Here is a 22,250-nt window from a genome sequence, read left to right on the forward strand (position 1 = left end):
CAAATGGCTAAATTTGAGGCAATTCTAATTTTCTAGTAATCAACACAACTAATTATATCAATGTAAAAGTATTTTTTTTTTTCGTATATTCAATCTTTATTACCATAAATTATGAAACTGATAGTACTATACAAAAAAATTCTGCTTATCAGCTATAAAACCCAATATCAAACAAAGCGTTACCTGCTCTAACATATGTAAAAAATCCCTTTTCATGCTTTCAAGATGTAAAGTTACACATGTCAATAATATGACAAGATCCTCAACACAATCAAACACGTTAGCAGTACAGCAGTACCTCGGGTTATGAGTAACTTTAAATACAAGCAAATTGGAATATGAGCATACAAATTTGAAATGGGTCAAGAATAATACATTGACCTGCTAGCAAAAACTTTGGTGCCTTATAGGCACTTTTCATGAAGAACAAATGAGAAAGCAGTTGTACAGAGCACGTATACAACCAACGCGGTATTCACATGAATTTTACTCCATTTTGTCTCGCATAAGCTCCCACTCCTTGCTCAGAATCTTTAACTCTCCGAGTAGCATTCGTAGAAGCATCGTCTCGTATAAGCGTCTGTAGAACTTTTCTTTGTTGATTTGTGACTGCGTTTTTATCAAGTTGTAGTCATTACTGTTCATTCATATTGGTTTATTTCTATATAATTTTAAAGAAAAGGCAAAGTAGTCATGTATTATAGGTTCCTTGTCAAATTTGAATGGAAGAATGTAAAAATAGATGACCCAGTCTGCAGAAAGCATAAAATAAGTGATTCAATTAGTGATAGTGAGCCTCTTTTAGGAGAAACAACTCACGATGTTTTACCAGAAGTTCTCAAGGAGGGAGATTCTCCATCCAAGGAAATCTCCTTCTCCTCTCTTGTCTCACTCATACCATCCACGGCTCTCCTCAAAGGTAAAGGGTGTGTCAATTCATCAATTATTCATATTTTTAATTGTGAACTAGTAATTCTTGTTCCTTTCTGATATTATGGGTTATAATTTGCACAATAATTACAATTACAAAACCTTTAAAACTTAATTTACATGTGTATTTATGGATATGTGAAGTGCAGAGTGAATTTCCTTTATTTCTTTTGGGAATACTGTAATCATTTCAGGATATGAGCATTTTTGGTTGTGAACTTGCTCCTAGAATGGATTAAACTCGTAACCCAAGGTACTACTCTAATTCTGATGTAAGTTAAATTGTTCTCATAGTTATAATGACGGAGACACTAAAATCATGCAGCTTTTAGCACACTGTAGAGTATTATATAAAAATAACTTGCCTGTTCACCCCACTCTGTGCCCCATGAATTCTTTACAATCCAGAATGGCAGTGTTTTCTTAAACAGTGGGTAAGCTGTAAGAAAATTCTTGCATTAGTTATAAAACAGGAAAAAAACATGGGTACAAGTAAGTTCAACCGGTATCTTGATGAACAGAAACTGATCATTGTAAAACCATTGGAATCAATAACTTGTGTTCTACATTCACTACACACTAAATATATGACATATGCACACTAGAAACACATAATTGGCAAGGCAAAAGCAGTAATGCTCAGCACACTACCTCCTTATTACTACTCCTCATAACATAGCCATTACTTTTAGGTAAAAAATATTGTATTTAAAATCCACAATCCTAAATTGGATATTATACAAGTTATGGCATTTTACTTAATTCTCTCTACATAGAAATGTTGTAACATTTATAAATGCTAAGGGAAGAGTTCAGGGTTTTAACATTACAAAGCAAGGCAAGGATAAAACATTACAACTGTGAAAAATTAATGCATTATACAGTATAACCTACCAAGTTGTGTGCAAGCAGCAGCTTGAAAAGTCATGACCTTTATCTCGCACAACAAAATACTCTCATTATTTAAATCAGGCAAATGAAAAACTTACGTAAATTAGTTATGTAAAATGAAACCAAGAAACTCCAGAATGCATGAAAAATAATTTTCCTGTACAATCTCTTTATACTATGAATAATTTCATAACCTCTGAAACATGACTGAATAAGTCCCAAATAGTGTTCTCCTGGGTCAGGAACCGAGTCTTTAAACCCGTTAGGAATGTTTCGATTTTTCATTGATGCTTCCTTTCATTATGTAAATGAGGTCGATCATATAACACGCTTGGTTATTTCTGTAAGATTATTAGTAAAAAGCTACCGTCAACTTTGGATTACAGTTCTTCCATTATTTATTTTTCACAAGTTTTCATGGAATATATTTACATCTTGTTATTCCCACTCTTTATACTCAAAAGAAAGAGTTTTTAGACTGACTGAAAACTAATAATTCAATTTTACATTTTACAAGTTTCAGTATGTAAGGGTGTTTTAAAGAACTGCATTTCATATTAATCGCAAATAGCCTTTGTTTTGGTTTCTCTCCTTGTTCTATGAGCTAAAGGACATTCTTTTCATCATGACGTGGATCTTAGCACATCTCATCCTACTATTGAAAGAGACTGAACACAACCCATAAAAACAACTGCCTACTCAAAAGCCAAACTTATAAAAGGCACTTCAATGTGACGGAATTTATCAAAATAAGTTTTTGATAATCTTGGGTAACCTTCATATTGAATCTATATTCAACGTTATCATTACTTTGAAAATGAATTCTGGTTTATCTATCATATATCACTCAAAAAAAAAAATAAATGTCTCCATCAGAAAATACAGATATCCTCAACTACATATTTGCTTGTCTAGGGCTGTGAAGGGTATTGGTTTTTAACCCTGGATAGGTACGGTGGGTCGTTTGCGACCCCGAGCGTAAAAAAAAAACAGGTTTTTCTCACGTGACTCACCCCTGTGACTGAATTTGTGGGTGATCGACCTGCAGGAGGTGTCTCCCCTACACGCTCTAGTAGTGTCCAGATGTGCATTGCTGTAGCTGTACTCCTTCCCCGATTTCTGAGACGCGTCGGGGTCGTTCGCGTCCGAGTTTACCCTTCTGAGGTAGTTTGCATAATTATCAAAGTTATTACGTATTATGAAATTGTCGTAGAATGGTGCAACTTGTATAGGTTATCAGTTGTGGAAAGTCTTGGTGGATTGTTTGGCTACCATGTGCATGTTTTTTTTTTTAGTTAAAATGTCGTTCATCACCACGAGGACCATTTTACCGCGAGTGCCCCTTTTTCATTTTTTTTCATTTTTTTGCCAAGTCATTTTTCCGTAAGATATTGCCAAATAGTGTCGTAAAACTTTTGCTTGTTTAGTGTTGGAAAGTGTGTCTAGATGATCTGGCTACCCATGCATGACTTTGTTTTTGTCAGATACGACGTAGTTATTGGTATATTGGGTATTTAACTGCGGTTACCAATTTCTGTTTTTTTTCAATATTTGTAAAAATTACTACGTAGTAAGGAATTGCCGTATATTATTCATTTTTTTTTTCATGTTTATGTGTTAGAAAGTGTGCCTTGATGGTTGGGCTAACACGTGCATGTCTTTTTTTTTATCTGAGATGTCGTATATTAGAATGTCGGGCATTTTACCGCGTGTCCCTTTTTAATTTTTTTTAATTTTTTTGCCAAGTCATTTTTCCGTAAGATATTGCGAAATAGTGTCGTAAAACTTTTGCTTTTTTAATGTTGGAAAGTGTGTCTAGATGATCTGGCTACCCATGCGTGATTTTGTTTTTGTCAGATACGACGTAGTTATTGGTATATTGGGTATTTAACTGCGGTTGCCAATTTCTGTTTTTTTTTCAATATTTGTAAAAATTTACTACGTAGTAAGGAATTGCCGTATATTATTGATTTTTTTTTCATGTTTATGTGTTAGAAAGTGTGCCTTGATGGTTGGGCTAACACGTGCATGTCTTTTTTTTTTATCTGAGATGCCGTATATTAGAATGTTGGGCATTTTTCCGCGAGTGCCCCTTTTTATTTGTTTTGCATTTTTTTGCTTAGTCATGTTACCGTAAGGAATTGGCAAGTAGTGTCGCAAAACTTATATTTTTATAGTGTTGGAAAGTGTTTCTAGATGATCTGGCTACCCATGCCTATTTTTTTTTTAGCCAGATATGGCGTATATATAAGTATGTGTTCGATTTTCCTGTGATTGCCATTTTTTCGTTTTTTCCCATTTCTTTCAAAATTACTACGTACTAAGGAACTATCACAGAGTAATATTTCATTTATATGTTTATTTGTCGGAAAATATGCCTTGATGGTTTGCCTAGCACGTGGCTGAAATTTTTTTTTTCTGAAATGCCGTATATTAGAATGGCCATTTTTCCACGAGTGCCCCTTTTTATTTGTTTTGCATTTTTTTGCTTAGTCATGTTACCGTAAGGAATTGGCAAGTAGTGTCGCAAAACTTATATTTTTATAGTGTTGGAAAGTGTTTCTAGATGATCTGGCTACCCATGCCTATCTTTTTTTTAGCCAGATATGGCGTATATATAGGTATGTGTTCAATTTTCCGGTGATTGCCATTTTTTCGTTTTTTCCCAATTCTTTCAAAATTACTACGTACTAAGGAACTATCACAGAGTAATGATTCCTCTAGATGTTTATTTGTCGGAAAATTTTGTTTACTTTTTTTTTGATTGAATATCATCAAATTTTTTTAGCTAAAATATTGTTTTACATTTTTTTTTCGATTTTATTTCCCTTCAAAAAAAATTTTTTGGGTCAGAATTTTAATTTTATCTTCGTAAAATAATCGACAATTATCCAGCAACCCACCATACAATTTTTATGCATATCCAATAATAATTAGATTAGTAAATAACACCTTGAAATTGACATACCCTTCCTACATTTCAAGTGGCAGATTAGGGAGTCTGAGTCAGTGTGGTTGGCGGCCATTTTGTGGACATATCCGAAGCGTAAGCTGCCCTATCTATATATATTCTTGTTCCCTATAGAATTTGTGATATTTTGGTATATTTTTACCTGCATAAATATCATATTATATATTAAATATATGTATTTCTTTACGAAATTTCCAAGTACTCAAAAAATTACCTTTAGATATGGCCCCTGATATAAATGTAATTTACAAAATAATGAAGATTTTTTTACATATTTCTATTTTAGGATAACATATGTTTATTCCCTAAAAAAATTAGCCACTTCCTATTTCATTTGGGTACCCAAAAAAATTCATGAAATTTGGACAATTTTTTTTGGCCAAAAAAAGTTACCCTTTTTTTCTCATTTCAGATCTTCACCTCCATGGGTCTGACTTCATCCAAAATACATCAAGATGTGTCCTAAACATTCAAGAATCAATTCCTAAAAGGATTTGTGTATATATGTATAAACTTTTTTTTTATGAATTTTTATGTCAGGTCTTTTTTTTTTTCTACTTAATTTTTTAAAATATTTATAATAAATAGTTTTTCTGCAGATGAGTAGTATTTATCTTTACAGTTGTTTTAAGCATTCATTGAAGTTTTTTTTGGCAAAAGAAAAAAGGAGGTTACTGCAAAAACTGATTTTTCAAGAATTTTTTTTGGCGTCGGGGTCGTTCGCGTCCGAGTATACCCTTAAAGGGGTGTCCGAGGACCGTACCTATCCAGGGTTAATTAACTATAGCAAGCAGTAGTTTGAAAGTACACTATTGAAAGATAAAAAAATAAAAAAATAAAATATATGCTTTTTGGGGACGCAACTGTCTGGGACGCAAATATCCTGTCACTCTAGCAAATGTACCAACCTAAAAGTGGAAATGTATACCTATATAGTATTTAATTTTTCAGTCACCAAAGAAAATTGAATATCATAAGCATAAAAATATTTTCCCAAAAGGGTTCCAAGCATTTATATCTGTCAAAAAATTGCTTTAATAATTGTATTTAATATTTATTCCAATAATACAAAAAACTTCCTTTCATACTGGTTTTATGCTAAGCCTTTTAATTTTCTCCATCTCAAGGTCCACCAGAAAAAGAAAATCATTTTTTAGATATACTGAAAAAATACCAGTTTTTTTTACAGACCTATTCATATTTTGTGGATTATCCAACTTTCTTTTGAGATCCCCTTCTAAACCTCTAATTAATTTCAAGGAAAAAATACTAAGATTGTTTCTCATGACAATATTTTCTATCTTTTTGTATATAAAAAATTTCATAAAAATGCAAATTTCAAATGCAAACTTCCTTCACATGAAAACTTTATCAAAAATGATGAAGCTTGGTAACTAAAGGAGAGCTAATAAAAAACATAAAAAGGGGGCTTTGATTGAGTCACTTACAATACTCAGTCCATTTAGCATCCTAATGCGACATATGCACTTTGTGCAAAATACTTAATCCTGAATTACTTTTCAATATTATACAACTTCAGATCACAGCGTTCATTATGGTAAGTTCACGCTTTAATTCTACACCAATTTTTAACACTTGAGCATATCAAGCAAGCAATTATATTTGTAAGGTACATATCTAGAGTAGTCTCAAATAAATCAGTTCTACCTTACATACTGTATGTTTAAAAAGATAGCAAATAACAGCCTAAAAAAAAGGTCCAATACAAAGATCATTCATTTTTGTAAAGTTTTGAATTTGATTAATTTGATTCACTATATGACACTTCCACTTGTCACAGAAGAATAAATTTTTCCAAATAAAGTCTTACAGCAATAAGTTCTGTTCATCAAATACCAGGAAAATACTTTGTACCCTCGTTACATCTGAAAACATACCTGTTCTCCCCAATTTGAGCCCCAAGAATTCTTCACAATCCAGTAAGGCTGCTTCTTGTGTAGATATTTAGTAGCTGAGGACAAAATATTTTCCCGTATTCATTAAGTGAATACTAAACATTATGAGAATCGTAAAAGAAAATAACTATTACACTGCATATGGTAAAAATCCAAATAGTCAATGTTGATTATTTGCATGCTAATAACATCCCAATACCATGGGTGAAAAAGATAATGCAAATTACCAGTTGTAAAGATAAGATAACTGGTTCTATCTTCAAGGAACTATTTACAGTAATTATTCAATCATAAAAAGTTTTAATAATAGCATTTCTTATTCCTATACTTATCTGGTGTTCATATTGCTGCTTTTCCAGAACCTCGGTTTAATCGACACTTACCCGTAAAATTTGCAAAATTACCAAATGCCCCACTTTTTCCTTTCAATTAATGCTCATGACAAAGAAATGGACCTTTATAATGGTAAGTGGTTGGAGGCCCAGAAATGCCGTGGCAGATAGTCTTTGTCTTCTTCAGTTTGAAAGTCAAAAATTATCCCTACCTCTTGGAGTCAGTGGGGAGGCAGGGGCATGTGTATGAACATCAGGCGAGTATAGAAATAAGAAATTTTATTATTAAAATTCTGTTTATTTCTGTGAATCTCTCCAGATGTTCATATCCCTGATTCCCACACCACCTAGAGGTGGGGCACAAGTGAATGGATGCAAGGGATAATTTCAAGTGCAAGTTTTGTAACAAGCTTACGGATTACTAACCAGGTCTAGGTTACTTCCGACAAACCATTTGAAATATGGGAAGCCAGATTGTTTACTTAAGATATTTGAAATAATGGACAGCATATTTCCTCTAAATATTACTTTTTGATCTAAATGATACTTTGATTGATTCTAAATTGAAGATTAAATACAACATAAAATATTCAGAGATAACAGCAATAAATTAACTGAAACTCAAAATTACTTAGACAATGTACCCTGCTGTCACTGCGGGGGAGCCTCGGGCTTAATAAGGAAACCAGAATTCTTCAAGATAATGTTTGGCAAAAATTTACTTGGTACACCGTTGAGCTGCTGCTAAAACTCTTTTCAAAGAAATATTTCTACAAAAGTTAGGCAAGTAACTGCTCTCCTAATATGATGCACCTTCACTTTCAAGACTTTTAATAAGTTTGCGCTTATGTGACTAAATTTTAACTATGAACGACAGCATTTTTAGTCAACGGGCAATTACAGACCACAAGCTTTCAAAACAAATTAAGGACATTACCTATAATACCTTTGATTCTGTCCAAATAAAACTATATAGCTCTTAAAAAAGAAATCTATTTTCAGCTGAAATGCCTTCATCCACTTTTAGGGATGTGAAAAAATTGAGGCAGACTCTTAGGTTTAAAATAACTTTTGCCTCAGAAAGAAGGTAACAAAGACATCATATTGGGCTTACAAAAGCCTACTTTGACAAACAACACTTGTAGTTAACTTGCGTGTTTAGCTGAAGCTTATGCCAACACGAAAAGTCTTTAGGTTATGATATTCTTTAGAGAGATTGTCCAAAGGTTAAAAGTTTGTCTGTTTTACATAGTGTAAAACCAAACCAAAAAATGAAGCTATCAAGAATCACACCTGAATTTTGAAAATTGTAAAAAGTAACAAAATGTTATTTTTATTAATAAAATAAATTTTTGAATATACAGTGAACCCTCGCTACTTCGCGGTTCGACCATCGCGGATTCACCACTTCGCGGATTTTTTCCATAACCCATATATATACAGTAATATATATATATACATATATATATATATATATATATATATATATATATATATATATATATATATATATATATATATATATATATATATATATATATATGTATGCATGTATTTATGTATATATGTAGGTATGTATATGTGTATACATATAAATATATATATATATATATATATATATATATATATATATATATATATATATATATATATATATATATATATACAAACACACACACACACACACATATATATATATATATATATATATATATATATATATATATATATATCTAAAGTAGGAAGATGTGATGTAGTTCTAAGGGAAAAGTATGGGAAATATGTCTGGGTAATAAGCAAAGCTCTACCTCCAGTTTGTTTCTACATTATGATCAGAGATAAATGTAAACAAAACATTGGTTGCCATTTTTTATCGTGCTTTTTAGCATGTTTAGGAAATGCATGATATAAAATCACCTTTAATATTTGTGCCTGTTTTAGTTTAGGGTACTGTAGTACATGCATTAAGTGTTCTGTACATTAAAGGGTAGTTTATTAACCGTACTACGTACAAGGGAAGGTTTTAAAAGTCTGAATATACATGTTGAATAAATAGGTAAATATGGTGTCACTACTTCGCGGATTTTCACCTATCGCGGCCGCGACTGGAACCTATCTACCGCGATAAACGAGGGTTCACTGTACTTACCCGGTGATTATATAAGCTGCAGCTCTGCTACCCGACAGAAAAACTCTACGTTCAAAATACGCCAGCGATCGCTATGCAGGTAGGGGGTGTACATCAACAGCGCCATCTGTCGAGCAGGTACTCAGTACTCAATGTAAACACAGAACTCAATTTTCTCCTCGGTCCACTGGGTCTCTATTGGGGAGGAAGGGAGGGTCCTTTAATATATAATCACCGGGTAAGTATATTCAAAAATTTATTTTATTAATAAAAATAACATTTTTCAATATTAAACTTAGCCGGTGATTATATAAGCTGATTTACACCCAGGGGGGTGGGTAGAGACCAGCATTAATTGTTTACATTATTATGAGCTAAGTATTTTGTATTTCATTTTAGCAGTTATTCAAAATAAACATAAAATAAATAAGTACCTGGTAAGGAAGTCGACTTGAACAATTACTCTGCCTTTTTTAAGTACGTCTTCCTTACTGAGCCTCGCGATCCTCTTAGGATGCTGAGCGACTCCTAGGAGCTGAAGTATCAAGGGTTGCAATCATTACTAAAGGACCTCATCAAAACCTCTAATCTAGGCGCTTCTCAAGAAAAGAATTTGACCACCCGCCAAATCAACCAGGATGCGAAAGGCTTCTTAGCCTTCCGGACAACCCAAAAAACAACAATAAAAAACATTTCAAGAGAAAGATTAAAAAAGGTTATGGAATTAGGGGAATGTAGTGGTTGAGCCCTCACCCACTACTGCACTCGCTGCTACGAATGGTCCCAGGGTGTAGCAGTTCTCGTAAAGAGACTGGACATCTTTAAGATAAAAAGACGCGAACACTGACTTGCTTCTCCAATAGGTTGCGTCCATTATACTCTGCAGAGATCTATTTTGTTTAAAGGCCACTGAAGTTGCGACAGCTCTAACTTCATGTGTCCTTACCTTCAGCAAAGCATGGTCTTCCTCATTCAGATGGGAATGAGCTTCTCGTATCAACAGTCTGATATAATAGGAAACTGCATTCTTTGACATAGGTAAAGAAGGTTTCTTAATAGCACACCATAAAGCTTCTGACTGTCCTCGTAAAGGTTTAGTTCGTCTTAAATAGAACTTAAGAGCTCTAACAGGGCATAAGACTCTTTCTAGTTCATTTCCAACCAAATTTGAAAGGCTTGGAATATCGAACGATTTCGGCCAAGGACGAGAAGGTAGCTCGTTTTTGGCTAGAAAACCAAGCTGTAAAGAACATGTAGCCGTTTCAGATGAAAATCCGATGTTCCTGCTGAAGGCGTGTATCTCACTGACTCTTTTAGCTGTTGCTAAGCAAACGAGGAAAAGAGTCTTTAAAGTGAGATCTTTAAAGGAGGCTGATTGTAGTGGCTCGAACCTTTCTGACATAAGGAATCTTAGTACCACGTCTAAATTCCAACCCGGTGTAGCCAAACGACGCTCCTTCGAGGTCTCAAAAGACTTAAGGAGGTCCTGTAGATCTTTGTTGTTAGAAAGATCTAAGCCTCTGTGACGGAAGACTGCTGCCAACATGCTTCTGTAACCTTTGATCGTGGGAGCTGAAAGAGATCTTTCCTTCCTCAGGTATAATAGGAAGTCAGCTATTTGGGTTACAGAGGTACTGGTTGAGGATACTGATACCGACTTGCACCAGTTTCGGAAGACTTCCCACTTCGACTGGTAGACTCTAAGAGTGGATGTCCTCCTTGCTCTAGCAATCGCCCTGGCTGCCTCCTTCGAAAAGCCTCTAGCTCTCGAGAGTCTTTCGATAGTCTGAAGGCAGTCAGACGAAGAGCGTGGAGGCCTGGGTGTACCTTCTTTACGTGTGGCTGACGTAGAAGGTCCACTCTTAGAGGAAGAGTTCTGGGAACGTCCACCAGCCATTGAAGTACCTCGGTGAACCATTCTCTCGCGGGCCAGAGGGGAGCAACTAACGTCAACCTTGTCCCTTCGTGAGAGGCGAACTTCTGCAGTACCTTGTTGACAATCTTGAACGGAGGGAATGCATAAAGGTCTAGATGGGACCAATCCAGTAGAAAGGCATCTATATGAACTGCTGCTGGGTCCGGGATTGGCGAGCAATAAATTGGGAGCCTCTTCGTCATCGAGGTTGCAAAGAGATCTATGGTAGGTTGGCCCCATAGTCTCTTGCACACATCCTTGTGTAGGGTCCATTCTGTTGGGATGATTTGACCCTTCCGACTGAGGCAATCCGCCATGACATTCATGTTGCCTTGAATGAACCTCGTTACTAGAGAAAGGTTTAGATCTCTTGACCAGGTGAGGAGGTCCCTTGCGATCTCGTACAACGTCATAGAATGGGTCCCTCCTTGCTTGGAGATGTACGCCAAGGCCGTGGTGTTGTCTGAGTTCACCTCCACCACCTTGCCTAGAAGGAGGGACTTGAAGCTTTTCAAGGCCAGATGAACTGCCAGTAGCTCCTTGCAGTTGATATGTAACGTTCTTTGATTCGAGTTCCAAGTTCCCGAGCATTCCCGACCGTCTAATGTCGCACCCCAGCCCGTGTCCGATGCGTCCGAGAAGAGAACGTGGTTGGGGGTCTGAACAGCCAGGGGCAGACCCTCTCTGAGGTTGATGTTGTCCTTCCACCAAGTCAGTGATGACTTCATCTTCTCGGAAATGGGGATCGAGACCGCTTCTAGCGTCTTGTCCTTTTTCCAGTGAACAGCTAGGTGAAATTGAAGGGGACGGAGGTGCAGTCTCCCTAACGAAATGAACTGTTCCAGGGATGAAAGCGTCCCTATCAGACTCATCCACTGTCTGACTGAACATCGGTCCTTCTTTAGCATGTTCTGGATGCATCCTTGGGCTTGACTTGTTCTGGGGGCCGACGGAAAAGCCCAAAAAGCTTGACTGTGAATCTCCATCCCTAAGTACACTATAGTTTGGGATGGGACCAGTTGGGACTTTTCCATATTGACCAGGAGACCCAATTCCTTGATCAGATCTAGAGTCCACTTTAGATTCTCCAGACAGCGACGACTGGAAGAAGCTCTTAGAAGCCAGTCGTCCAAATAGAGGGAGGCTCTGATGTCCGCTAAATGCAGGAATTTGGCAATATTCCTCATCAGTTTCGTAAAGACAAGAGGAGCCGTGCTTAGGCCAAAGCACAGGGCTTGAAATTGGTAGACAACCTTTTCGTAAACGAACCTTAGAAAAGGTTGGGAATCTGGGTGGATGGGGACGTGAAAGTAAGCGTCCCTTAGGTCTAAAGAGACCATCCAGTCTTCCTTCCTGACCGCTGCTAGAACAGACTTTGTGGTCTCCATGGCGAACATCTGCTTTGTGACAAAGACATTCAGCGCACTGACGTCTAGCACCGGCCTCCACCCTCCTGTCTTCTTTACCACTAAGAAGAGACGGTTGTAGAAGCCCGGGAATTGATGGTCCCGGACTTTGACTACCGCTCCCTTTTCTAGTAAGAGAGACACCTCTTGCTTCAAAGCTAGTCTCTTGTCCTCCTCTCTGTACCTGGGAGAGAGATCGATGGGAGACGTTGCTAGAGGGGGTTTGCGTACAAACGGGATCTTGTACCCTTCTCTGAGCAACTTCACAGATTGTGCATCTGCGCCCCTTTTCTCCCAGGTCTGCCAGAAGTTCTTGAGTCTGGCTCTCACTGCTGTCTGAAGAAGGTGGCAGTCAGACTCTGCCCTTAAAGGACTTGGTACCTTTCTTCTTATTCCCACGTCTCCCTTCGGCACGAGCACCTCCTCTGCTGGAGGCTCTGCCACGAAAGGGCGGAATGAATCTGGACGCTGGAGTGTCCATCCTGGGTCTAGACAAGGTAGGCAAAGGGGTGGCTTTGCGGGCAGAGGACGCAACCAGGTCATGCGTGTCTTTTTGAATCAAGGAGGCAGCAATCTCCTTTATCAACTCCTCTGGGAAAAGGCACTTTGAGAGAGGAGCAAACATAAGTTCCGATCTCTGACACGGTGTTACTCCAGCTGACAAGAAGGAGCAAAGGTTTTCCCGTTTCTTGAGGACCCCGGAAACGAACGAAGCCGCAAGCTCACTGGAACCGTCCCGTATGGCCTTGTCCATGCAGGACATAATGAGCATGGAAGTTTCCTTGTCAGAAGGGGAGATCTTCCTGCTCAACGCTCCCAAACACCAATCCAAAAAGTTAAAAACCTCGAAGGCTCTGAACACTCCTTTCAACAGATGGTCTAAGTCTGAAGGAGACCAACAAATCTTGGAGCGTCTCATGGCTAGCCTGCGGAGAGAGTCTACTAGACTTGAGAAGTCGCCCTGGGCAGAGGCAGGAACTCCAAAGCCGAGAACTTCTCCCGTGGCATACCAGACGCTCGATCTGGAAGAGAGTCTCGCAGGGGGAAACGTGAATGCTGTCTTCCCAAGGTGCTTTTTGGACTGCATCCATTCTCCCAACACTCGTAAAGCTCTCTTAGACGAGCGGGCGAGGACGAGCTTCGTAAAGGCAGGCGCGGATGACTGCGTGCCTAAAGCGAACTCAGATGGAGGAGAGCGTGGGGCCGCAGAAACAAACTGATCAGGATACATCTCCCTGAACAGTGCAAGAACTTTCCTAAAGTCCAAGGAGGGTTGCGTGGTCTTGGGTTCGTCGATGTCCGTATGCGGGTCGTCAATGTGTGCAGCGCGTCATCATCAGAGAGTCCATCATCTGAATACTGAGGAGGAAGCGGCAAAGGAGTAGGAATAGGCTGGTCAGCTGAGTCCGGCAGCACGGGTGCACGCGTGACTGAACCGGACGCAACGTCATGGAACTGTTGCCCAGTCTGTGAGCTGGCAACAACCATAGCAGCGCGGGGGCGCAAAGCGTCTACTCCAGACTGTCTAGTCTGCTGTGGGCGAGTAGTGGTAACCACACTGGGTTGCGGAGGTTGACGCACCGCGTCAAAACAAAACAACTTAGGTTGTTGTTGTAACTCGCGAACGTCAACGGAAGGTTCCGTGCGTCGCTGAACGTCAACATGCGGCTGGCAGGGTACACTGGAACGCATGGGTGGCGGGACTCTCACAGCTGGAGTGCGGGAGAAGGTAGCCTCAGCGTCCACTGGACGCACAACCGTGGGTGGTTGTAGGCTAGCGGTTGGTGCAGCGTCAACCTTCTCCGCACGAAAGTCCTGCATTAATGACGTTAACTGTGTCTGCATGGTCTGCAGCAAAGACCACTTATGGTCTACAGTAGCAGGTGCGGCAACAGACGGTGTTACTGCCTGATGCGGTACCGCTTTGCCTCTCTTAGGAGGTGTGCAGTCATCGGAAGACTGCAGCGAGTCCGAACTGACCCAGTGGCTACAACTGGGCCGTTGGACTTGCGCGGAAGGGACCGACTTGCGCTTAAGAGGCCGTGAGACCTTGGTCCATGGTTTCTTTCGAGAAACCTCTTCCGCAGACGAGGAATAAATGGGCTCTCTCGTCTTCGTGTGGGTGGGGCGATCTTGGTTAGATACGTCCGAAACCACAGAGGGAACGTCTGTTCGCTGATTAAAGCCTCTCGAACCCTTTGGTCGTACGACATTGCTTCTCCCCTGGGCTTGGGAGCTTGCAAGAGGTCCCGGACTGGGAGGACGACAGGCACGAACAGACGAACCCTCAAGCGCAACACTATCTACAACACTTTCCACAACACTACCACTCACTTTGTCACTACCCACTGCACTCTTACACTTCAACTCCTTGACGTCTGCCATGAGTTGGTTACGGTCACTCGCCAATGACTCGACTCTCTCACCCAGAGCCTGGATGGCACGCATCATATCTGCCATCGAAGGTTGTTGAGTGCTAGAAGGGGGATCAGGAGCAACCACTACAGGGGAAGGAATAGGTTGTGGGGCATGAGGAGAGGAAAAATCAACGGAGCGAGATGAACTTCTCCTGACTCTATCTCTCTCTAGCCTACGTGTGTATTTCTGGAATTCGATGAAATCGAATTCCGAAAGCCCAACGCATTCCTCACATCGATCTTCCAATTGACAGGTCTTATCCCGACAATTGGAACAAACGGTGTGAGGATCGATAGAGGCCTTCGGAAGACGCCTTGAACAGTCCCTAGCATTACATTTCCTGAATTTAGGGACTTGAGAAGGGTCAGCCATCTTGAATTAGTCAAAGGGGAATTCAAAATCAATCCAAAGTCGTCAACAAATAATCCAAAATCAATAAAAGAATGCAAGGATGCATTGAAGATAACGTCTGCAAAGCGAAAGCTCAAAACTAGAAATGTGTACTTCACCAAAATATGTGAAAACCAATCCAGTAAGCAACAGCGAATTTAGTAGGTCTTGCCGGTGGCTGGTCTCTACCCACCCCCCTGGGTGTGAATCAGCTTATATAATCACCGGCTAAGTTTAATATTGAAAAATGTTATTTTTATTAATAAAATAAATTTTTGAATATACTTACCCGGTGATTATATATTAAAGGACCCTCCCTTCCTCCCCAATAGAGACCCAGTGGACCGAGGAGAAAATTGGTTCTGTGTTTACATTGAGTACTGAGTACCTGCTCGACAGATGGCGCTGTTGATGTACACCCCCTACCTGCATAGCGATCGCTGGCGTATTTTGAACGTAGAGTTTTTCTGTCGGGCAGCAGAGCTGCAGCTTATATAATCACCGGCTAAGTTTAATATTGAAAAAAACATTATTAATACTGGAGGTCTTTCAATATTAAAGTCTATATACAGTTGCTATAATACTGTACCTGAAATGTAGAGATCTAAGCTCAGATGCTTGAGGAAAGAATCAAGCATGGATCTATATCCCTTATTGGGTGAAATAGAGATTCTTAACAATAGTCCCACTCACTGACAGATTCCTAGCTTTACACCAATCAAAGTGAATCCTCCATTGTCTTTAATGTATGTTATTGGTTTACTGCCTTTTAGGACTTACAATAGGCAGTCTCGAGGGATTTGAAAATCCTTAGTTTTTGAGGATACAGTGGATAGTCTCCATGCAGTCACATGTAGGACGGCTGGGTTTGGATGTATCACCTTTGAAGTTAAGTTGTTTGAGCAAGTTGATGGTACAGTAACCTTCTGGAACACTTCAACAGGAGCCAAAAATCTGTGAAACATTCCCTCCGTGGCCAGAAAGAAACTATTAGTCATTATATTGTGCACAGAGATCCTGAACTTGCGTAACACCTGCCAAATCATGGAAAACAGAGGGAAGGTGTAAAAAACCAGATTCAACCAGTCAAAAACAGTACTGTACATCTATCTTTCAAGCTAAGGGATCAGGCAAAGGTGAACAAAAAATATATCTTTTTGTTTCAGTGAGACTACAAACAATTCCAAATTTCTCTAAATACCAACGGATGCTGCACCCATTTGCTTGGCACTATAGTTCTTGACCTTGAATAGTTTTGAATACCACAAGTAACTACAGGCATTTGTCTCAAGCAGGGTCCATTTCCCTGAGAGATGTACATGGTTCAGAGTTGCTCTCTACCTTTCTAGTGAAGTATCTTCGAACCGAGATAGGTCTGGGATTTTCAACTATAGAGACCCTTTGTGACAATCGACTGCGATCGTCCAACCATTTCAATAGCAGAAGTTTATTTTTCATCAGTGGAATATTAACTTCGTCTAGATCAGTTTCTTTGTTCCAATATGATTTAATATTGAATTGAAAAACCTTAATTTTCAGGTGGCCCGATGGGATAAATTTTTCAAAGGAGGGATTGGTTCCTAAAGCTTCGTCCACATCCGAATCGATATGTAGCAATACAAGAAAGGACTGGAAGCTCTTCTCCCAATAGAAAAGGTTGAATAGGATCTGTTGTTATAATAATTCTTAATTACATTACATTCTGAGTCGGACCATGACCCTCAACTGATCTAACAGTAACCAAACTTGCTTAGCTTGAATCCTCTTTAATGAATCGCTTAAAATTAGCAATCCTGCAGGTACAGAAGAGTTCTTAGACCAAGTAATCTTACCATTTCAATAGAGGACCATCCTTCTGGTAAACACCTGGGGGTCGTCCTGAGCTGAAACACACGCACTTAAACCAATAAACCTTTGATCAGTTGACAAAGCGAAGGTATTTCCTTTAACAGAGATGAATCAGATTGTGAAGATATGCATACGAGAGGTCCAGCAAGAACATCCAATCTTTTAGTTTGATTGCTCCCAGAACCGTTGAGGGTGTTTCCATCATAACTTTGTGAGCATTGGGAACTTGAGGCTGAAACATCTGAAACTGGTCTCCAATCCTGTGAGCATTTGGGAACTAGGAAGAACCTGTTGTAAAATCCACAGGAAAGGGTTGATGATCACTTCATTCACTTCCTTCTCTAGAAGTTCCAAGATTTATAGATGTAGCATCTGAGATTTTGCTATATTGGTAACATAACTCAGATATGCAACTGTTCTCTTTGATAAGGGAGGGTTGGAAGTTAGAGGGATCCAGTAACATTTGACTCAGCCAAAACCCACTGGTCAGGTAATACGCTTTCTTAAACGGTGAAATAGGACAGTATTCCTACTACTGGAATTCAGTGGGAAGAACCTTAATACACTTCTCCAATAAGATTTTCGTATATTGTTGTGCTATCCCTTCAACGAAAGGCCTCCTTGTTGGCACATCTGTGGTTAAGAAATTTGACCCATAAGGAGAAGCTTGAGTATTTCTAGAAACCAGCCTCAAGATATCAAATTGAGTTCTGCTTTCTACTTGAGCCACAACAAAGTCAATGTTAACTCCATCTAACACAGGTTCCAAAATAGGCGTAGAAGTTAATTTTTGTTTTTGTACCTCTGATACTGACCATACCATAGGGATACATATATGTTCTCTCGCTTAATCACAAAACACGAAAAGCCTGATAATGCCTCAGAAGGGCAATCTGACATAGTTTCAGCTAAGTACGTCTGATAATCTAAAATTACATCCAAATCCTGTCAGGCAAATTTTTCTTCTATGAGACTAGAAATAACCCTTATTATAGAATCTGCTAAGGAAAATATTCCAAGAATGCTCACTACTTGATTGCTGTACCTACAAATAATATCTCTTTTGTCAACCAACTTGCATAACCTAAATTTAGGGATTTTCTTTCAAGTGGCACAATGACTGGGTCAAGACTGGGTATCAAATTAAAATCTAAAATAAAGTCAGGAAACTAATTAGTTTTCTACAAGTATATATCTACATTAAAGTGGGTTCAAGTAGTAAACATGAACCTTAATTGCCAGCCATTTTCTAAATCTGTGACAACAATATTTATTATCTACACATTACAAAGTTGAAGAGTTGAAGTGTGTAAACTGTCTTGGAAGTGGTTACTTCAAATGTGGTCAAATAAGAAGCTTTTGAACATATCTTAATAACTATTAGGGTATTTCTCAGCAATAAAGTCAAACAAAGTTTGAAAAGGCAGTACTTCATCACTTTCATGGTCTGCCTCTGAATTTTTTTCTCTCTCATTTCTGTCCTATAGAATGAACCAAGTGAAAATCAGCTGAGTTTTTAGTTTGTTTACCCTTTGAAAGGGGAGCTGATGTGCATGCGCACAGAGGACTCGTTTTGGCCGTAAACGTACAGTATTAGCGTTATCCAGTGATGAGCCAGTGGTTGAGCTTGCAAGCGAACGGCATATACTGTCGTCTCAAACATGATGAAACTGATCAACTTTAGTGGAAATTTTGTTCATCCAATCAGAATTTAAAGGAATCATATGATATGCCATGCCATCCATATAAGAGATTGTTTAGCACTACTTACTTAATGGGGGGGAGGGAGATTAGGAGCCAAAAGACCCACTTAATTCTTTATAGTGACTAGGATTGCAGTATTGCAACGGTTTAGCAGCAGAAAGGACTAAGGTAGTTAAAGAATTTGTTGCTATGTGTAATGTGCAGCAAACTTTCAGAACCCTTACTAGAGAAAATACTATTAACATTAGATTGAAATTGTGTTAGTTTAGGTTTGGCAATAGGAGAGGGAGAAGGACAAGTATTACCACTTTTAAGGGAGAATTCACAGAATTTTAACAAGTGAAGCAAGCTATTTCAAGAGCCTGTGAATTACATCACTATCAAAAGATGGATGAAAGAATTTGTGTATTGTCCAAAGGTAGAAGCGTATCATAATCGTTGTTATCCCCAATATAATAGTAATCCATGACTTTCCCCCTAAACTAGTAGAAAGTTTCCTTTTGCACTTTGAACTGTTATTTTGACTGGCAAACAATGAAACATACTTTTCCATGAGTGGTACCGTAGTGGAAAAACACTCTTCACAATGGTTATTTAAATCACATTATTGTCCCAGACACGATATACAAAAAAATGTGGATCATGATCCCCAAAAACAATTCCCATGCACACTCCATGCAGTACCTGCTTACAAAATCAGGAGAAGACTTCTCAATGCGCAGTTAGCAAGCAATCAGGAACATGTGATATCACATTTTTGTATTGCCTGATTAATCTCTACGTTATTGTGTGTGATTCAATGCCTTTTTATGTTAATACTGGAGATCATCGTCCCGTAGTCACTCATCCTTATTGATTACCTATTGCCTATCAAGGAGTTGATCATCAATTAAATGATATGCAGGTCCCCAGATTAATTCCCAATGCCATCCATTGAAATTTTACGCAAAGTATGTAATAATTTGTTTTACCCACATTTGATTTAAGTCAAGTTATCATCAGATTAAGCTTTGACCTTGAAATCTGTGAAAATACTGCATTTGTTGCAGGGATTTGCTCTATGCTTATAAAACTTTGCCCTTTGGTTTAAAGAACACACCTGCAAATTTTTCAAGACTAATGATGAGTGTATTTTCTGGATTAGTTGGGAGTGCTGTGGTAATTTATCTTGATATCATTCAATAGAATACAGTAAAGAATTAATTAGCAGATTTTATAAAGATGGCATTGGAGGAATAAAATTACAAAACCTATTAAGAGAAAAGTAATTAGAGAAAACACATTTGACTGATTGTATTTGGGGAATTTGGGCCATAGAGTAAATTAATCCCACCAGAAAGGCCAGGTCTGCACAAAGGTGCTAGTAAAGGATACTTGAGAAGTTATAGTTAGAAAAGATTGGAGAGCATAAATGAGGGTGCATCTAAGGGTCAAAGGAATTTTGCCAAACCTCTGCAGTAATGCCTCAGCAAACGATGTGAGGTGCACCAATGGCACTAACCTCATTTGGAGGCAATTTGACCTATACATTTTGAAGCACTATTACATCATAATTACTTGCTCCGCAAAGAACCCATACAAACCATCAAGACTGACATGAGTCCCACTAGGGCATATACCCAACCTTTACCAACCATGTAACTCTAGTAAATACAGTTGCAATACCTGTAATTAGTGAAGATGTTGGCGTGGGTGGAGGTAGTGGTAGTAGCAATCAGTAGTGGATGTAGAATGGCACCTCGTAGTAACGAAGATATTTGAAGAGGAGATATCTAAATGGCACGAGACCTCTGATAGTGGTTTTCACGCCCCAGTTACTATATACCGACACCTAATATAGGTGAGCGAGCTGGGTTCATCCCTGGCATTCCTATGCACTTTTTTCTCTGGTAATATATAGCAGTTATATACCTTAGAAATGATGCTAAAGGAGCATTTCACAGAGCAGCACAGGGTGAGCCCAAAAATTATATTTTCACCAATAACAGGGCTATTTCAACTTTTGATAATATACAAAATTTCACATTACCTGATCAAGTATTAGAGTAAAAGTAACAGTTTAAATTTGTGCAGGAACTCATCCTAGTTTAAGCGAACATATTCTGAGGAATTTTTGAAAAAAGCATTAACTAAAATCATGAGGATTTCTCAATGATGGCCACACAAGTATCAATTACTTTGCTTCTCAAAAACTTAAAAGCTTGAAAAAAAAATCAAGCCACAAATTCTTTGAACTACTTACTGTGTACGCCATACCCCACAATCAGCATTCCATGATCAAGGTTTTCGGGATTACAAAGGAACTTCCATGGATGAGACACACCTCCAACATAAAACTGAAAGAAAAAAAAAATATTAGGAATATTATGTTTTATTTATAAATCATTATTTTACAATACTTGTACAAAGATTTACTCGTTGAGATAGGAGACCAACACAATATAAATTTTCAAAAAGTTTATGTACTTACGCAAGTGGATACAAAGGGTAATTCCTTCACCTTATTCAAAATATCTGGCACTTTTATATTCCATCGTAGATGAATTCAATACCAATTATTAATCCGAAAAGGAAACTTTCATGTAAAACCATTTGTATAAATTGAAGAACAGATTTTTTTCCATTTGTTAATGTTCATATTGAATGCAATATCAGTATTGTACAATGATCTAATAGTTACTAGCAATAAAAGTAATATATATGCTTTGTTTTTAAGCTAAGAGAGTCTAAAGGGATCTTTTATAGTTAATATATGGTGCTGACAAAACTGAATCTAGATTCAAGGTTCATACTCTTATTAACTGAGAAGTTTGTGATCTTCAAAACTCAAGGACCACATAACCTGATTGCGGTAACAAAATATTATAGAACCACAAATAGCACCAACCACAATAGCTCTAGTAATTGTAAGCCTTCCGAGAAAGACTTCTAGTACATATGATAATATTGTCACCATACTCTAAACACCAGTGAAGACCTCTACTGCAGACCTATTATCCTATAAGCATGGTCACTTTTCAACATGCATTTTAAGTGACCAAAGCTGATGCTTATAATACAGGTTTCTTCAAGCTGGCTGAGCTTAGGGTGGCTGGAGATCAATATCTCCCAGGTTCATGACAATGGGTAGTGCCATAGCCTCTGTATCATGGTCTTCCACTGTCCTGAATTATAGTCCTCTTACTTGAGGGTACACTCAGGCACACTATTCTATCTAATTTCTCTCCTTGTTTTGTTAAAAGTTTTTATAGTTCATGTAGAAAATGTATATCTTATTGTTACTGTGCTTAAAAAATTTCCTTTTTCCTTATTTCCTTTCCTCACTGGGCTATTTTCCCTGTTGGAGCTTCTGGGCTTATAGCATCCTGCTTTTCCAAGTAGAGTTGTAGCTTAGCAAGTAG

The 22,250-nt window shown here is 38.3% G+C and overlaps 1 protein-coding gene across 1 annotated transcript in view; it reads right to left on the minus strand.

Moving 5' to 3' along the window:
* Positions 1–22,250, minus strand: part of LOC137635347 (cathepsin L-like) — a gene marked incomplete at its 5' end in the record, with an annotated part of 147,509 nt that overhangs the window by 8,615 nt on the left and 116,644 nt on the right. The window contains 2 exons of the mRNA XM_068367813.1: positions 6,691–6,764; positions 21,092–21,185. Coding sequence (XP_068223914.1) covers positions 6,691–6,764; positions 21,092–21,185 — 168 coding nt within the window. The remainder of the gene's footprint in view (positions 1–6,690; positions 6,765–21,091; positions 21,186–22,250) is intronic.

Source organism: Palaemon carinicauda, unplaced genomic scaffold, assembly GCF_036898095.1.
Source record: "Palaemon carinicauda isolate YSFRI2023 unplaced genomic scaffold, ASM3689809v2 scaffold115, whole genome shotgun sequence".
NCBI lineage: Eukaryota > Metazoa > Arthropoda > Malacostraca > Decapoda > Palaemonidae > Palaemon > Palaemon carinicauda.